We start from the raw sequence: 19864 nt of genomic DNA on the forward strand, positions 1-19864 counted from the left end.
TGTAAGATTTCAGCATCTGGACAATCAAATTACTAAACAGTAAATTCTGGCAGCTAGGATTAAGAATGTTGTAGAATTTTAAATAAACTTTCAAAAAAGCTCTCAGATATGTTCATAAAAAATATTGAAAATTAGTTTATATTAAAGATACATTAGTTAGATCCTGGGTTTGGGGCTTGCAAGATTAAAAATCTTTTACTAGTCTTCATCTAGGGAAATCATGCCCTTTTTAAAGCTTACCATGCCTTGGAGGTGAGAAGACTACAGAATAAGTGTTTTCACTCTAATTTCAAATTAAGTTCTATGCACATGCCTTTCTTACAATGTTTTCAGTAAAGTACCACCGATCACCAACGAAAACATGGTCTATATAATTCTTATACTGTGAAATATTAAACATACATCTCACCAAAATCCTCTGTATATTTTGATCCTCGGTAATTATATTTTTTTCCTCTCTAAGAGGCAATACAAAGTAAATATATCCCAAATGAAATATTTTCTGTTTTACCAAGGAAGACTAGGTTATCTCCAGTTTTCTGAATATTGTCATTTCTTAAAGTCCTTCCACAAATGCCCTGCTCACTTGTCACATCTGACTTCATGCCTGTTGCAAAACTTCTTATCCTGGAGAAGGTTTAGATGTTTCTGGACCATTTTATGGGAAAAGGGTTTTTTTCTCCTTGTGACTTTCACATTGTTGTGCATGGTGTGTAAAGACAAGAATGAATGTGTGGAACACAGAGGAGGTCATGCAAACTTTTGCAATTACTATATTTAGTTTCTCAATGACAATCACCCCAGGAAAGGAGCTCTCTTAGAAATATAATGGGAGACTAGCTGCTATCTCCTAACATCTACCAAGCACGGAAACTCAAAAAAGGCTAGATAAGTGTGAGGCTGAAGCTTGAAACAAAGAACAGAACTCTGTACAGATTTCAATAAAAAGGCCGCTCTCAGAGAAGTACGTGTAGGAGGGCAGCTGGAATCACGTATGTTCAAGAAATCCGTTGCGTTAGCAACAGGCACATGCTGACCTTAGGTCCATTCTGCTCCTCCTTGCCTGAGAGCCAACGTGCTGGATTCCTGTTGGGCAAAAAATGCTGACTTGTTCTGAAACGGTGTCTAGTGTTACTGTAAACACACGCTGCTTTTACAGTTCCCAGCAGAGCACTCTACACGGAGGTTACATGATCTTTATACTCCTGGCAGGAAATAAAAGATGTTAATGGTGGGGACCTCTGTTAGGAACAGTAGCCCTTAGCAAGAAGAGGAAGGACTCAAGCATGGTTAAATATCAAGGGTCTATGTAAAGACATCGTTTCCATTGTGAATATGTGACATAATTTTGGAAATGCTAAAGGATCCACAGAAAGTTCAGTAGAGCAGGAACAGGTAAGGGGACTAATGCAATGGACACTGCACAGGTGGGAGAGTCCCAAAAGGCAGCAGAACTGAGGCAAGTCACATGTCTTGTACCACAGGAGTCCAGATGAGGATGGCTATTGTAGCTCATATATGTACCTCATGACCATGCCAGCACAGCAAGCACAAGGGTGCGAGGGGGGATGTTTAGTCTGCAAATGGACAGTCTGTAACAGTCTCAAATCTCTGAAGGGAGTCCGTAGTTGCTGTTAAATACCAGAGACTGTTGTAGTAGCTTTTAAATGGCTATGTGGCCACTTCAAGTTCTAGTTCTAGGTTCGTTAGAATTGCATCTTCTTAGTATTTAAGTACATTTTCTATGCCAATTTCTCTATGCCTGTCTGCATCTAGTCCAGCCTCTTTAAGGCATTTATTTCCTAAGACACTAGCAACAGAAAGCTGCTCATTTGTTTCTTCATAGGTTTTTTGCCTGTGTCCCTTATTGCACCAAACTGTTCTCTCATTTGGTACTGGGGCAACTGTTTGCATGGCTTGCTGAAAGCCAGCTCACTAAAACAATGTAGGTTAAAAAATAGATAGACTTAATGTGAATCATTTCAGTGATCCAGTTTACAGCAAATGCTTGAATTCCTCAACTTAGAAGGCAGTGAAATACAGTTGGGGAAGAACCACTGTGACTCACCTTCAACAGAAAGCTCTCTTTCAGGCAATTACAACTTCCAATCTGTCTGTGCAAAGGTGAATCACAAGCTGGCCCACAGAATACATGAAGAAGGATATCTATTTTGCAAGCATAGCAGATTCATGCATAATGAAAATCAGGAATTATTGCCTGAACTGCAAGCCAGGCTATAAATCACATTTAAAAATTGACAGCATGCATTTGAACAGAAATCCACATCACTTTTAGGGATTCACATCTCTCTCAACGTTTCAGGTAGGTAGATTTCATACAGGTGGCTGAGCATTCTACAGCTGACTGCTGTAATGCCAAGAGATGAAAAATTAAGTATAGACAAGGTAACACCATGGTGAAAGTATTCAATTCCCATTGAAGGTCTGTTTGTTTGGGTAGCTTTTCCTTATGAAATATGCTCACCTGGTTACATGTTAATGAACACTCTAAAAGAACAATGAAAAAATGCCTTAAAAGCATACAGGAAAGGAAGACAAGGGATACAATCATACTGAGCTAAGACATACACTTTACAAGAAACAGTACACTGTATTGGCTGATATGTATGCTAACAGAGGAACGTGCACATGGGTTGTGAGTCCTTGTAGGTACTACTGAATAAGGAAGTTCCATTCCAGGCTCTGGTTCAGACTGTAACTTTGCTTTTTGGTCAGCTCTTATGGTGTAGACATAGTTCATGACAAATAGCATGAGGGGAACTAGATTTCTTTCCTATTTGTGAGGAAAAGGCTTGAAGGAATGGAAACTTATCAAAGAGGAACTGTGAAAGAAATGAATTGTTGAATAGGTGTCAAGAAAGCTGTAGCAGAAGATGGTAGAGATGAACTTAGTTTGACAGTTTATCATAGACTGAGTCATCACTCTCTGTTGAGTGCACTAGTGAATAGGAAAATGCTCTGGAAAAGGAGCTGGAAGGACTCCCCCATTCAAGTGGCATAACATGACCTACAGTAAGATCCTAAGCTATTCAAGATGACCAGCCTTAAACCAGAAATATATATCACAAGAGTTAGGAAACCAATGCAAGAAAAAGAATGCTGGATTTGTTACCTTTGTCTTCTGTGTAATCAAGCAAAAAAGAACATTATTAAAAAATACCCCACATGCTATGTAAATCTGGGTGGCTTACTTAAAAACTTTAGATGCCTTAGAATAATTAAACTGTCGCTTAGAATGAAGTAATGAGTTCATATCCAGAGGTCTGGCAAGCTAGTTGGGGTCAGCTGTAGACTTGGAGACCTGAATCTATAGAGGTCTTCTTTGGGAAAGCCCAGTAAACACACTCAGGAAATGTATGGGATAGGGCAGTGAAGGCAGAAGGGCTTGGAGGGAAGCACAGGGTTGGAGGGCATGGTGGAGTGGAATCCAGCTCAACCCTCATAAATGCTGTTAAAATTGGGAATAGATTCCTTATTTTTAATGGAACCCATACAGGTATTAAGTCCAGAAAGTTCCATAATGTTCAGTAAAAATTAGAAGGGTGCATAGGCAACTTAACTGAGTCTCATTAAAAATGAATTGGTGACCTATAAGGTTTGGCACACTTCTTCATGAGTTTATGCTGCTCTCAACATGAAGCACTGCAATGTAAGCTACAGAGTAGCTGCGTCCTCTCAGGGTTAGATGTGAAGCAATTTACTGACTTCAGTCTGCAATTTAGGCAGTGTTTCTCTCAAGAGATCCAGAGCAGGCAACGAAGGCATGAAAAAAATTTGTATTACACCTTCGAAATCAGTTAAATATAATTAGGTATTACAGACATGATTTTTTTTTTTCACAGAATTTTCACAGAATCACTAAGGTTGGAAAAGACCTGTAAGATCATCAAGTCCCACCATCAACTAACACCACCATAACAGTTTAATCATTATAGTTTAATCATAATGGTATATCTATTTTATAACATCACTAGAGAGCAGAATTATGGCTCTTTGGTTTTCTTACCTTAATCTATTTGATGCTTCTTAAGAATAACCCTTAATTTAAATTTTGGCAGATTGTAAACTTTGGTTTGGTGATAAATTGCTCCTCTGAAATGTGTTTTATCCCTGAATTACTGATATGTAGGGTCAGTTGACACATGTTCTCCATTTTAATGTAGGGATTTTTTTTGTGTCTGTGAATATGAATTAGCCTTTTCTTGCTCAAGGAACATCATCTTTTAATTGATGAAACATGAAGACCATTAACACTTCATGAATTAAATTACAGTGCACCTAAATTCCTACTATGATTTACAACTGTTGTTTGCTCCAATAATTAAAAAGATTCAGTAGTAAACACCAATATTTAACACATCGGGTTGTTTAGCACAATGACAAGAACATCTCTTGCTACAGGCTGTGTAATTCCTTAAAAAGTTGAAAACTGAAATGCTTTAAAAATTGTAAGGGAAGAGTATGTGAAGAAAGAGGATATCCTAATTCTATGATAAAAGTGTACTCCAAAATTCGTGCTATTTACAGCATAAACCAGAGTTGCTCAGAGTATAGGACACTTTTCTTATTTCTTTAAGGACAGTTTTATTAATGGATAAGTGTCTAATTGCTGCAGACTCAGGAAAGTATTATGCCTTTGAGTTCACTTGACTGTCACGTGACTGAATCAATGAAATCTGCTGCTCCTTATCAGTGAGATCTGCTGTTCAAAGGTCCATTAGGAACAAAAGCAAATCCTGACTCCTGCTGTGTGAGGACATTGGTAAGGCAATACTTGCTCAGTGCCGATAGGGTTGGGATGTTAAACAGGGCTGGTTTCTCCCACATTAATGTGGAGCCCTGCCCCTGAGCTTCTTTATTCCCTATCATCACACAGATGTGAGGTTTTGTCTGGTTTCATCAATTTGTAGTTAGGTTGCTGACAGAGTGAGGACTCATGCAGATAAAAATTTGGTATTCAGGATATAATTAAGGTTACAGTGACTTCCACCTACCTCTACCAATAATTCAGCATGCTATCCAAAATACAATTGGTACCGATAAATGAGCAGCAAGTGCTAAGCGTGTCTTGGCATGACTCTGCCCATTTCAAAGACTTGTCCCAGAGGAAGGGGAGCACTGGAGCAGCAACTTCTGGTACAAAGAGCTACTCTCCAGGGAGCATAAGCTGGGGCAGTCTCCATTGTCTACCACCCCTCTTCACTACAGTTATGCCAGGGATTACCTGGCCCTGCAATTTAAGGAAGCATAAAGGCAGCTGAAGTTATTTGCATCCCACTCTCCGGGTATGCAGAACAGAGCAGCAGGACAGCTAATTTTCTGGCTCACTGTTTTTTCCTTTTTCCTCCTGAACTAATTACTGTTGGATGACAACTAAAAAATTAAAAGGCAAAAGCACAGAATCATTGGGCCCATTTGTCTGTAACCAAAAGAATTAATTTCCAGAATCTCCTTTTCAGTAAATGTTCAAATATAAAACCTTGAAGATAGTTTGTCAGAAGGAGTGAAAGTGGAGAGAAGAGTTAGGTGAAAGCAGTGGTTCAACCTTTATGCTAGAATCTCACTGGGGCATATTTTCCATGCCTTACAAGAGGTATTGCCCTTCCCAAAGCTTATCTGGGAAGCAAGAGGCTAAAGGTGTTTCCACCAAGAAAGTGATTTGCTCATAAATTCGTATTTGAATCCTCTAATCAAGGACTAAACCCGGAGAAGTTAGTGGTAGACAAAGGATACCAAAATGAATCTGTCTGATTCATCTTTTTGATCAAGACCTCACAATGCGAGGAAGGGTGAATCTCCTAGCACTGCTGGTTTCAAACAGTCCCTGGTCCATGCTATCTCCCAAGGTGTTCACAGGTCTTGTCTAGAAAAGTGCCAGATGGCATGGACCAAAACTACAGCAGGAGGCATGATAATAAGCAAACAAGAGGGATAACTGCATGTCAGTACTTGAGCCCATGTCCTGTCTAGTTTACTTGTACAGGTCCTGCTGTATGATTGAGTCCTTGAATGAGGTGCCCTTCTGTCCTTGGTGACTGGCTAATGGATGTTTGCACTCCAAGTTTGATCGTCATTTAGCCTATAACTCCCTCTGAGAATGCAAATGAAACAAACCTATGTGACTCAGCCCAGAGTTCTTTTAAGAGTGGAAATTCCCAGTTTTGGGAACTACTTTGTTTGTGGTACTTTGTTTTTGTCATCGTTGGATTTCTAAATCCATCTCCTGGATTTCTAAATGTAGAGGGAAAGAGCACTTGGAAGCAATAATATAGCATTATATAGGAAACAGCTTTAAGGGAGTATAGGAGCCAACTCTCTTCTGGTTGACCGCACTGTATTGGTTTAACCAATACAATTCAGATTTTAAGCAGTGCTGCTACTGCATGGTACATGGCAGACAGGGAGTTTTGGTGCTGGAGTGTATCTCACCTAGTAGCATTGTGCTTGCTAAACACAGCTGGAGGTCTACAATAACAACACATTTACTTGTCCGTTATCTTTGACAATTACAATTCTCCAGCTCACTTCAGTTTATTAAAACGATTGTCCATACTGCAGAATACTACGGAGACACTTTGTCTTTATATGTTGCTTTATTTTTAAGGGTCTATTTTGCTTCGTTTAAAGAGAACAGGTAAGGAAGCTTAAATAACATATCTCAGGAAATGAAATGATCACTACATCTTTAGCTGAACTGGAATGCACTTAAGAAAATAAGAGAGAGGTTTAAGTTAGAGTCATGGGAACTGGTGAACAAAGCACCAAAAAGCATGAAACCCCAACACAGATGTAGCAAAGATTTTCCAGATGTGGAATTCTTTCTATGGATCAGTAGAGTTAGCTTAACTTACTTAAGCTATAATGATTATTCTGGGGGAAAAAAAAAGTATCGCTCATTTCTTATCTCTCAGTCTTTTAATATAACTAAATGCAATTTACTTTGCTGAAGATTTTTATCTAGATTTGCTTTATGAAAAGATGTCTGTTTCTTATTCCTCTTACTTTGTCTAATGTGGCATACATTGCCTCTCTGGAAATGCCTTTAAAATGTACTGCAAAAGTTAATATATGTAGCAACTTCTTAGGTTAGAACCTTTCTTGGTTAGTTTTTCAATGTCCAGTTTCTCATAAAAAAATAATGCCAAGTTTTGATTACAACTGTAACTTATATATCTCTTTACAGTTTTTAGTATGGTCTTTGGTTATGTTTGTGTTTTTATATTCTTATGAGATATGCTCATACTTTTTTTTCTTTGCTCTTTATTCAGCTGAAGAACTGCCTTGACTTACTTTATTCTGATCATTGATTGATTTCTGCAAATTTTAAGATCCCTCTAATTATTCCTAGAAAGTTTCCTAACATGTAGAGGACTTCTGCTGTTGCTGTGTAAGTTACATAGTATTCTTAATTTGATGATGGGTAGTTTGTACTGTTTCCTGCAGGAAATACATTCTTCTTACAAAACATAAGAAACACTCATGTAATAAAATTATATTCAGTGTACATATTAGGGCTGAATATTCAACACATTTGTACTACAAAATACCATTTCTGAGACATTAAAAACTAATTCAATATTTGGATAGTGACTTATCCACTGGAACTACTGCAATACTAATTTGACATCTTGGGCAAGTTTTGAATTGCTACATAGAGGGTTATGATTTGGGTAAATCTTATGAAAATCAGTGGCAGGACTGTCATTAATTTCACTGAGGAAGGGGTTATACTAATACATTTCTCTGTCATTAGTTTGCCTAGACTTTTAGAAACCTGTGTAAACTTTAGCACCCACAATATCCTGAGGCAAGGAGCTCATAGTTCAGTTCTAGATTGTGTGGAGAAATGACTCCACCTGTTTGTTTTGAACCTGCCACCTTCATTTGATGTCCTTTCATTCTTTTATGGGAAGAGACAAGCAATTGCACATAATGTCAAATGGTTATCAACACAGAGTAATCACACATGAATAACTATTGTGCTGAGAGACCAAAAAAAAAAAGAAACTACATGCAAAAACTTTTACATTTGGAAGGAACTGAAGGTATTAAATCCCTGACTGAAAAACCCAGTACTGCTTCCAAGCTAGCAGTGAATCCTACTCTAACTTGTGTACCAGAAACACTGTCTTCCACTTGACCCATTGTTGTTGTCTGATCCTGCAATAGCTAATTGAATGGCTGCTAAAAGGCATTTTTCCTACAAATGCTAGTCTGGATCCATGCTTCAAAACATAGAGTCAGACATAAGTTGTAAGGGTGATCTGTACAAAAAGTACAAGTCTTAGATCTTCTAAAGGGGTGAAAGAAATTTTAGGAAAACTAGAGATTATTTCCATGAGTCTCTTTCAATTTTCCAATCATTTTCCAGCCACAAATGCCCTGATAATGATGAAATTATACCTGATAAAATTGATTAACCTGATATACACTTTAAAGTTTTGCCAGAGCAGGTATATCAGTTACGAATGTGAAACAGAGCCCTGCTGAAGACACACTTGTGCTGACACAAAAAATATTATTCCACTCAGAGTTATCATGAGCTATACCACCAAAATAAGTCCTTGGCACTCTCCGAACATTCTGGAGTTTCATCCCTGCTTCGAGAGCCTCCCGTGGTAACTACAAGAGCAAAATCTTTCTAGTGTAGGCATGGGCTTTGTTCTGTAAACAGTGCTCTATGTAAGTCAATTGATAGATAACAAATTATTGACAAAAGTCTCAGTCTTTCTTTTTCTTCCTTGCAACATGAAGAAACGTTGATTCCAGGATGACATTGTAAATTAGACAACCTGCCTAGAGGAAGCAGTGGTTTATTTTATTAATTTTTTTCCTTGCCTTTTAACAGATATTTCGACTGTTCTTCACTAATTTCAAGCCTGTATTTTGGTATGTATCGAAATCCCTGGTTACTTTCCTCTTTGCCTTTCAGTTCTGCTTATAGGTGGCTACTGAGATATGATCTACCTGACTAGCACTCCAAAATTGGTTACCAAATATCTCCTCTTCTTTTAGGCCAAAGTACAGCAGCAGGTGCAGTTGAATCCACTGTAGATTGGGCTTTAAATTGATACCTACCAATTGAACTGAAGAGGCTATTCACTCAGAGAAACTTTCAGATAAATAATTTTAGACTTGGATTTAGCAAACTTCTACTTACAAGCTTAGTCCAAACTCATGTGACTGGAATGATTACCTGCAGGAACAACTCCTTGCAGTTTTATAGTTTATAGGCCATTTGGCAGTTGTGTCTATCAATAGACTTGGTTTTCAGTTCTTTATTTGTAATACTTATGAATTAACAATTTCATGCAGTTATCTGATTCTTTCCTAAATTGTCATGAAGGGGAGATTCACTAATAGCCGAAATCAACACAAAGGTAGATTGAAGATGGTAATAACATGATTGTATGAGACAACTGACTGACTTTGCATATAAGAATCATACACCGGTCCATTTTAAAGACCAATGGCATCTACCATATGCTGAAGAATCAGGATTTGATTTGATTGCCACTTCCTGATACGTGCAAAAGCAATCTATTTTTACAAGAGTATTTGCAGAGGAGATTTGAGACAATGGCTAAACTTGATGACTAGATACCACAAGGTATTTCAAAATCTTCAAGCTAATGAAAAACACCTTTTGTCAGATATGGTTAATATCTTTGAGTTTATAGACAATAAAAGATCTAGTCTCTTACTTACGCTGAACATACTACAGGCAGATACAGCAATTCTCTCAAGCATCACTTGCTATACCAGAAGGCATTCAGAGCACAAGTGAACGACTAACATAGGAAAAAAAACCGTCTGAGCAACCTAGGACGCTGCAGTTACATACAGACCTATCATTGTGCTGCCAAGGACAGTTCTACATCAGGAAGACACTTTGCCTCCAGGTGTGCCTAATCCAAAGTGTCCTTTAGGCTGTCTCTCACCTGAGTTGTCAGCATGTCCTTAGAGGAATGTAAATAAGCATGACTTCTCATCAAACATCAAAGAGCTCTCTCTTTTCCCTAAGGATTTGTGAAAAGGAGCTTTTTATTCTAATAAGACAGGAGTTTAAAGTGTGCATGTAAGTACCTAAAACTTATAAATAACAACACCTTGTGTTGGCTTTGCGGAGTGAAGGCCATGTCCCAGGTGATGCGGGACTGAAACCATTTCTCACCCTTCTGTTTTAACAGATGCAAAAAGAGAAAAGTTACCTTGTTGCACTTTCTTAAGTGCTCTAAGCTCTTCGTATTAAAGATGATTTTAAATTATTCAGCTCTTTGGTTCATCTTCAACAACTCTGAAACAGCAGTTCAAGTCCTATTTTCAAATACGAACACAGGAGCATAATATGATCTTACAGATGTTTTGAATGTTGTCTAGGAACCCAGAGAAGTAAAGAAGAGCTTAATTTTTTTCAGAAATGACTAGATACCTTCACAATTCTGTGCCAGGTCCAGATTTTACTGCCCAAAGGTAATCTTTGTGGGAATTGGTGTACAATTAACAGGTGTCACAACAGAGAGCTTGTTTTTCATCTTCAGGTACCTAAATAACTATGAAAATATAGCCAAAAGTTATTTTTAAAATTTGGCTCTGGGCACCTCAGCTTTTCAGAAACTGACTCTATTTCTGGACACTGAAAAAGAAAACCCATCACCTGATTTCTGAATCAACAGTCACATCACTACTTTGGAAACCATGGCCTAATGATTACATGTCAGTATCAATTAGGACCAAGTGAACTAGTTTATATTTCATCTGAATCAACACAAGTCTTTCCCATGAACTCAGTCCGAACAAAATTAGGCTAGAAATAACTTGATTAACTGGTTATCACCATTCTCTGTTATTCTTGTTATAGCCAAAAAAGGAAAGGAAGAACAACTTGTTTGTGTTTGCTTTGATTTAAAAGCTCAGGGACTACCTCTTTTAGAATGTTTCTGGTGTCCAATACAATAGGAGACCACAATTTGTGCTGGGTAATATAAATGCTACCAAACCACTGTGTAACTGATAACTAACTTTATACTGAAAAGCAACTTGTTTAAGATTAAATATATGATACTAGCCAGAATATACTGAGTACCAGTTTACATTCTGTATGGTGGTGTTCTAAAATGTGAGCACATTACAGTTAGTTATAATGTAATACTAAATTGAATTTGCTGAAAGTAACACGTTCATAAGCCTTCTGCTGTATTTTCCACTTTGACAACAAAGAGGTCAATCATGAAACATTGTTTCCCACAATATTTTTGTTTGCAGGTTGGGATTTTACAGTCTAGAAGGGTGGAAAAATAAATGATAAAAAACTGCCTGGAGAGAAGCTCTGTGGAAAAGGCCCTGGGGTCTTGGCAGACCGGGAGCTGCACATGAGCCAGCAGTGTGCCCTGGCAGCAAAGACAGCTGGCAGCATCCTGGGATGTATCAATAAAAGTATGGCCTGTAGATGGAGGGAAGGGATTATCCCCCTCTATTCAGTGCTTGTTAGACCACATTTGCAATACTGAGTCCAGTTTCAGGATCCTCCCAATACAAGAAAGACATCGATAAGAGGGAACAAGTCCAGGGGAGGGCCACCAAGCTGGTCAGGGTCTGGATCACTTGGCCTGTGAGCTGAGGCCGCAGGACTTGTTCAACCTGAAAAGATGGCTTTTGGGGTCCTACCAGCAGATCCCCAGGACCACATGGGAGGGCAACAAGAAGACGGAGCTGGCCTCTTCACATTGTGCACGTGAGGATGACAAGAGACAACAGGCATAAACTGAAACCAGAAAGGATCAGACTGGATAGAAGGAAAACCATCTCCCCAATGGAGACGGTACAGAAGTGGAGCAGGTAGCCTACAGAGATGTACTTTATTATTATATGATGATTTCATGGAATTTGTTTTAGACTTCCAGAAAACACCTGTTTTTCCTGTTCAGGCATGGGACCTGAACGTTTGTGTCCTTCTTCAATGGCATGCAGCCTTCTCGACTGCTGGCTCCCCCTCAGATCACATTCACACTACCTGGCCCTACCCTTCACTTTTTGACTCAAGAAAGTAATATACAACAGACAATCATGAGGAGTTTTAGGGGCCATCCTGCTTCCAGTGCATTTAGCGTGGTTTTAAGTGGACTTTCAGAAGAAAGCTGCAGTCTTGGATGTACTGTTTCCTCCAAAACCTAAAGAAAATGGCCATGGCACCTTAAGATTAATGAGACTTTGGCTTTGCACAGTGCTATGTGCATTTTAAAGTTTATGTGTTTATATCCACATGCATACAGTGAGTATGGTGTAACTTTTAAAAATGAAGTAATTTATTGAGAACAACAACTATGCTAGTGTGTGGTTAATAAGCCACTAAAAATCAAATACCAAAAATCATGACATCAGCTAATTTACTGCATTTAGAAAAAATAAAGAAAACCCAACGACTAAACATCATCGGGAATCTTAGCGTAAAATGTCAGCTTTCAGCATTTATTGGCATCACAAACCTTTTTTCTAGTAATGAAATAAATGACAGTGGAATAAAAATATATCTATTAGCATCTATTAGTGTTTGGCAGACATCCATGCATATTCTGGCAGAGTTTCTGTAACTGTTTTTTAGTATGACAGATTGAAGTGCGAGTGCTCACCTGACATTTTCATTTAGAAAGCAAACACTCAGCTAAAACAAATGTTATAACTGTTGCAACATCAACAGTAAAAGAAAGATTACCTACCCAGGAACTGGTACTTCATACCAAGGTCTCACAAAAACGCTAATAAGACTGTTCTACTAAAATGAGTTACAATACTTACAAAAAGGAACAATTAAGAATTTGTTTTGCCCAGTTTATTCTAGAATACTGGCTAGAGATATTGTAAAGCAGCCAGAAAACTAGTAACTGTGCCAATTAACTTGTATTTCTCTCCAGTTTATGTGGAAACTGATATCCTGTAGCCGGTCAGATTAAATTTTTTAATGTTTTCTCTAGGTTCAAAATAAGTTATGTATGGATGAAACTTTAATAGCTTTATGAAAACAGAGCATCCAGTGGGTACTGCTCACAAGAAGAATTCACAGAATCAATACGGTTGGAAAAGACCTGTAAGATCATGAAGTCCAACCATCAACCAACACCACCATGCCCACTAAACCACGTCCCACAATGCCACGTCCACACGTTCCTTGAACGCCTACACATTCCTTGAACACCTAAATTGAGTTCTCTGGATTTAGAACATGTTTGTAAAATCTAGTGGAGATTTCCTTTTTTTCCTTTTTGATTAGAGCTGCAGTTAAATTAAGTGAAATTAGAAGAGCTCTACCTAGTGTGCCAAGCAGCGGGTCTTTTATGTGCCTTGTTTAATGACAGTGAACCTATTGCTACTGGATTTTCAAGGTCCTCTGCTGCGAGTTCTCACAGATGGGCCCGACCCGCCTTGTCACCACTCCATCACCTCCTGTTCTGCAGCTCATCTCACCATGTGGCCAAACACCAAGTGTCCTCTGCTGCCTGACACTGATGATTAGAGTCTGTGAGAGGAAATACTCTGCCATTAAGGTCCCTTTTATTGTCTGTGTACTTGTCTTCCTTGTGAATCAAAAGGCAACCAGGGAAATGAACACCAAAGGACATTGAGTCTGTAATTTATTAAATAGTATCTTTACCAGAAATCTAAAGATGCAGAAAAAAAATGAGGCTTGTTCACTGCTAGGGCCATATTGTAATACTGACACTGGGGAGCTTTCAAACACTTTACATTGGCCAGAGATCCAATGAGGCTGCTGTCTTTGACTGTGCTTAATACTTTATCATCTTGTTTGCTTCCTGATCACCAAAACACATATGAGAAATGGGCTATCAAATCTGTTCTATTCCATGTCAAAAAGACTGACACTTTTATTTGTGCTGAAGTAGACCTCTCTAACCTACTAGTTAGAGAGTACTGAAATTCACCCGAAGAGGTTGTGCATTTTTTACATAGTATATCTTTAAAGCAAGAGGGAATATTTTGGGAGAATCATGAAAGCTCTTAAAAGCATGTTCACTTGCTATTCTGCTAGGGAATTTTTACTGCTACAGATGAGCAGTGTCACTTGCTTTTTTATATCAAGTCATGTGTTCTGTGTTTTTTAATTGATCCAAGTTTGTACTTAATAATTAAAATGTAGTACTCAATGACTTAAAACCCCCTTATTTTATTTTTAGAGCAGCAACTGTTCTAAATGTGTGTTTAAGCAAAATACCACAGGGCAGTTTTTTATGCACAGGAAAAAATTATTTATTATAATGCTGAACATTATGGACGAATGGTGTTAATATTTATTTAGGGCTAGACTAAACCTTCTGCCCTGTTTATGTGATAGCACATAGTTTCATCACCTCAAGAGAAATAAGCGGTGCTAATCCCTGGCCAGATGTGGATATTCACTCTACCCCCTCCCGCTGGCTTTGTTGTAGCAATGTTTTTAAGTCACAGAGTTCACTATTCCCTACAAATATTTGTGGATAAACTGGGATATCATTAAGTAGGTCCACAAAGAGACTTAGGCAAGACTTCTAATATTGACTAATAGTCATTTCACCTTTGTTTTGGGAACATTGCTCCAGAAACTGAGGTTAGCCTTGAATTAGGAACCTCACAGTGGATTCTTCGTACTGAATATTGGTATCTATGTTAGGAGCCATCTTGACTCTACAGTTAGTGAAGAGTTAACCAATACCATTCATGAAGCTCATGTGATTCACATCACTAAACCCAATGCTGACATATAGTCATGTGAACCAAAGGTTCGTATGTTGATTATTTTTAGAGTATAAATGAATCCAACACCACTGACTCTGGCACAGACACCTTCATTATTGACAGGTGAGATGAACCCTCCATCCCTCAAATTTCCTTCATGGACAGAATTTGAGAATAAAAATCAAAACAGTCAGCAAAGTAAGTAAAGGCATGGGAGTACATGAATTACTCAAAGAAAGATGGATGCATCTGAAAAAACAGTCTTTTGAAGCTGCTTGTTGGCCTGCATTCCTGATTCAGGTGCCAATAGTCCCAGCCTTGTCATCTCTTGGCTTGAGCCATCATTTTCCCTGACTGCGCATGTTGCTTGATCTTAACTTCTACCTTAAAAAAGCTCTTTTGAAAGATTTATTTTTTTCACCATTGCCAGAAGTGTCAACAACATTGAGACTTCTTAAAAATGCATTTTTCAGAAATAGCTGATGCCACAGTACATCATTTGTAATGCCTTAATTCACACAACTTGAAGCAATACTGTAGGCAGTTAGGCATGACTGATGTTCTGCTCAATACAACGATCATTTATAGATTTTTGCCAAAGGGACTCTGCAATTGCAGGTTTTACTGCACTTTCCACTCTAAAAAAAAAATTAACTGGTTATGGAACTCTTGAGTTATTAATTGACAAAAGTAGCAATGTTTTCAGATTATGTTTGGCTTTGCTCTAAATCTAAAAATAGTGTGTGTTTTTTTTTCCTTAAGTACTCCATTGTAAGCTTGTATTTGATGTAGTCAAAATTTACAGTGTGTTGGAAAATATATAAAATTGAGAAAATATTTAATTTCAAGGATTAACAACTGCTATAAACATAATCAGTAACGTGTGAACTTCTAAGCTGCTTAAGCATCTTGGTCCATTTAAGGAATGTTTGGTTGCCTATAGGAAAAGCATTTGAAAGTATCAAAGTATCTAGAGCCTACAGAATAGAAAGTCTTGTAAAAACAGGTTTTTATTTATGTATATAGAATTTCTGAACCAGAAACATTGAAATAACAGCCTTTCTACTTTCTTGTATTTCTCATTCCAGTCCCAGATGAAACCAAATAGTATTAAGTAGGAAAGAGGGAGCTACAAGAAATTATTATTTCAAATTCTCAAAATGAGAAAAGGTGTTTAACTAGACATTTTGAGTGCATTTAAAATCCAATTTTAATTTTTGCACAATGCTATCCAATCTCTTTACCTACTGAGTTACTAGCATTGTCAGTAGTAAAATAAACAGCTCCTTTTTGTTTTGTAATATTTTGCAATATATTTTAGTCTGTAATAATATAAACTAGAAAGAGTGAGATTGTTGGTATTTCCAAATAAATATCAAAATTAGTATTTGTTTTGTTCTCTTACACGAGACGTGCAAATATGCTACATTCTTTTTTAAAGGCTTTCACACCTTACTTATGGCTTTGTCATTCATGAGTCTTCTGCAATGTCATTTATCTGATGAAGCGTAAGCAGCAATGATCAAACAATGGCTAGTTAAATAGAGAAATATGAGGCCTGAATGTCTGAATCAAGATCCAACCGCATTTGAAAAAATAGCACTAACTACCCCTAGAACCAAATGACTTCAGTCAACAGGCCTGATTTAAATAATGATGATTTAAATAATCATCTCCCTAATGCTTAATATTGCCAAAAAACCATCATAACCTCAAGAGCTCCTGAGCTGCGAAGAGTTAAACAAAAGCCAAAACTGATTAAAAGGCAACCACATTTCCATTCAGTCTGGCTTGTGTTCATGTACACAGAAACGTCAGCAAACTGACTCCACACGGCATGAAGTTCCACCTAATATTTGTACTATTAAATATAATGCTGTCCACAAAAAACATAACACTGAAGTCCAGGCAGGAAGAAGGAAGAGAGAGATGGATTCATATGCATATGTACAGGTTATAAAGTGTATCTCAAAAATATATCTATTTCATACTATTTTCAACAAAACATGATAGATAGTTTTGACACTGAAGAAGTAAGCATAGAGATTTATTTCTGATTTTACAAGCCGTTAGCTATGGCAAACTTGTTGCAGCTCTATTCCTCTAGTATAAAACTGGGGTCATTACATCTCTATGCCCTGATGATTTTTTAATGACTTTCAGATAGCTTTTAATCTCATATGGTACATAATTGCTAAAGATGTAGGTTTTTGCACAATGTTGCATGGCTGCTTGACAAAGTATTTGAAATTAGCTGCAAATACTAGGGCCAGTTATAATCAGTTTGGACATAATTTAAAAGATGTGGCCAAATATGAACTGCCTCAGAAAAAGAAATAGCAAATAATATCACATGTGAAATAAAAAAAAGCTTATCAAATATGGGTCACAGTTTGGGAATTATTTAGGAACTTCAACAGCTAAAATTGCAACATCCTCACCAGACAGCTCCATAGCTTTTACAGTACTGATGGCACTGTGGCTTTTCTCTCAAAAACTTTTATTTAACTTATTCCTCTCCCTTCATAAGCAAAAGAAAAGAAATAATGCGAACCAGGATAACACAAGAAAATGTCACCAACAAAAATAAGACATAAATCAGAATGGCAGGTGGCATTTGGATATTTTGAGGTATTTTTCAAGCTATATCTGAAGTACAGTAGCAAACTATCAATTAAAATAAACAATGAAGAAACCAACAGAGATTCTAGAGATCTATAGTGCTAAGAGTGGAGTGTTCCCTAGCGTTTATCAGAACAATACACCCATTTGACAGTGTCTAGCAGGCAATCACTAATGGATTTCACATCCCAACACCAAAGTATGTATAGTGTTCAGAGAACATATATAACAGAAAAGAATAGAAAAACAACCTTTCAATATTCTTAGCCAAAAAAAATTTACCTCCAAAGAAATACTACAGATAACCAAAATTTCCTGCCATACTTAAAGGCAGACAGTAAAGCTCACACTAAGTCATCAAATTCTACTGACTTGAACAAACCCATTGGCATCCATATTTGTTAATCGAGACATCAAATAAATCAAAATCGATTTTAACACCAAGTAAGAAGTTAGTATCTAGAGGAAGACTGACAGGTAAGGGCAGCTGCAATTCAGCTGGGTACTTTGTAGGATAGTTTCAAACATCTTTGTTAGCATCACACAGAAAGCTGGTCTGCTTTTCAGAAAGAGAAAATATCCTATTCAGGAAACAATGAATAACCTTTACACAGACATTTGTCAGGTCTGTAACCCTACACATTTGAAACCCCACAGTTGAAGCCCGTCTTTTTTCACTTAGTTCAGTAACACTGTATTCCACGAAACAAATACAAGGAAATGAGAAAATAAGTAAATATTTACTCACCAGCCTTCTCCTTTTCTGAAATAATTGGCATAGCCTGAAAGAAAAAAAAATAAATGATACCACTATTAAAAAAATATTAGGGAAACATTATAAAATCTTAAGGTAGATTTTATGAGTGTCCAGAAGGTCCAGAAAGAACTGAGGTCTCACTGTGTTAAGCACTCTGGAGAGAAACATATCATTCCCATTTGAGTGGCTTATCATCTATTATGAAACTAATTACTGTTAAAAAAAAAAGGACTAGGAGAGAAGGGACGAGATGGAGTTAATAAGATATTTCAATGACTGCATTTTGAAATAATCATCCTAGAATACATGCCCACAAAATTCCACTGGGAAATTACTAAATAATTCTGAAGGAGTGAAGTGTGTGGCTGAAGATGAGACTAAAATGCCAAATCTTTCTTCTTCAGAACTCAATACTTGAGTTCTGCCATTGAATCCATATAGTTAGGACTTGGGCTCAAATGTATGTTGTTCTATAACATACCAATTTCTTATTTTTTTCAAGACAAATAATAGAAGTGTTTTCTTATTGGCTGTAATTGTTTTTGGACTTGGAAAATTGTTTTTGCAATGGATGTAAAAATCTTTCATATTATGCTTTTCTTTCAGGCTAATGAAGGACTTTCTGAGTGTATTTTTCCTAAAATAAGTAGGTTATAGATAAGATGAAGAGTAAAATGGAATTTATATGGCACACATATAAACAGAATTAAAGAATGTGCAGATATGATAAATGTAAGAAAGTCTGGATGAGAAATTGGATTGGGTATGCAATGTATGCAGAACTGCCATGTGAGTTAAGGTATTAATTTTACATCCCTTTCACTCATGTCAGACTAGCCTTTGTTCAGCAGATTTTCCTGCTGCAGATTTCACAGAAAAAGAAAGAGGGGAGTGATGAAATCACAAACCAGCCAGTTTCAGACTTCTTATAGAGTTCACGAAATAGATGTTGAAAATTTAATTTCAGGATTTGATTTGTCCTGCTATACAAAATAGTATTTTATAGCATTTCCTGGATGATATTTTGTACAAAATTTCAAACAGAACATGTCTTAGATGATATATATTAATAAATACCTTACAGATTGGTAAAAGCCATAAGAATCCTTTTGTGATTCTTTCTGTTTCACAGGTACTCTGCCTAGTTAAATATCTGTTGCTTGAGTTTGATATTCAAAAATGTCGTATCATCAGACTAATACTATTCAAAACAACAGAAGCCCCTTGCTTGAAAAGCATTTCCCTTGCTTTGTACAAACATATATTTGTTCAGAAGAACCATTTTGCTCCAGTAATGCAATGAAGGCATTAACTTCCATAGACTGAAGAAAGCTAACATGCCAAAGAAACAATAAAAATCACAGAACAAATCAAAGTATCAGTTGCAAAGAAAGAAAAATGTATAATGTACAGATTTTTAAAAAATTGATGGAATTCTGAAAACCAGTATATAATTTTCTTCTCTTTCCCAGACCTAAGTGGCTGCACTGGCTAAGAAAAGTAAGAAAATAAGAAAGAAAACCCCAGATTCACTATTATCATTTGTCCAAGAAGGAAATCTGTAAAGAAAGAACTTTGTAAAGAAGAGGTGTAAACAAAGAAAGAAAGAAACAATCAAAACTAAAAAAACTCCAAGAAAACAAACAGGAAAACAAAACAGAAGAAAAAAAAACGAGGGAACATTAGTGTAAATCGAATGGAAGGGTCAGGACAAAAGAAAGAAAGATAGGGACAGGT

General features: G+C 37.0%; 1 protein-coding gene across 1 annotated transcript in view; it reads right to left on the reverse strand.

Annotated features, from left to right (window-relative positions):
- Nucleotides 1–19864, reverse strand: part of DLC1 (DLC1 Rho GTPase activating protein) — a 217748-nt gene that overhangs the window by 116782 nt on the left and 81102 nt on the right. The window contains exon 4 of the mRNA XM_059818170.1: nt 18119–18152. Coding sequence (XP_059674153.1) covers nt 18119–18152 — 34 coding nt within the window. The remainder of the gene's footprint in view (nt 1–18118; nt 18153–19864) is intronic.

The sequence above is a fragment of the Gavia stellata genome, chromosome 5, assembly GCF_030936135.1.
Source record: "Gavia stellata isolate bGavSte3 chromosome 5, bGavSte3.hap2, whole genome shotgun sequence".
NCBI lineage: Eukaryota > Metazoa > Chordata > Aves > Gaviiformes > Gaviidae > Gavia > Gavia stellata.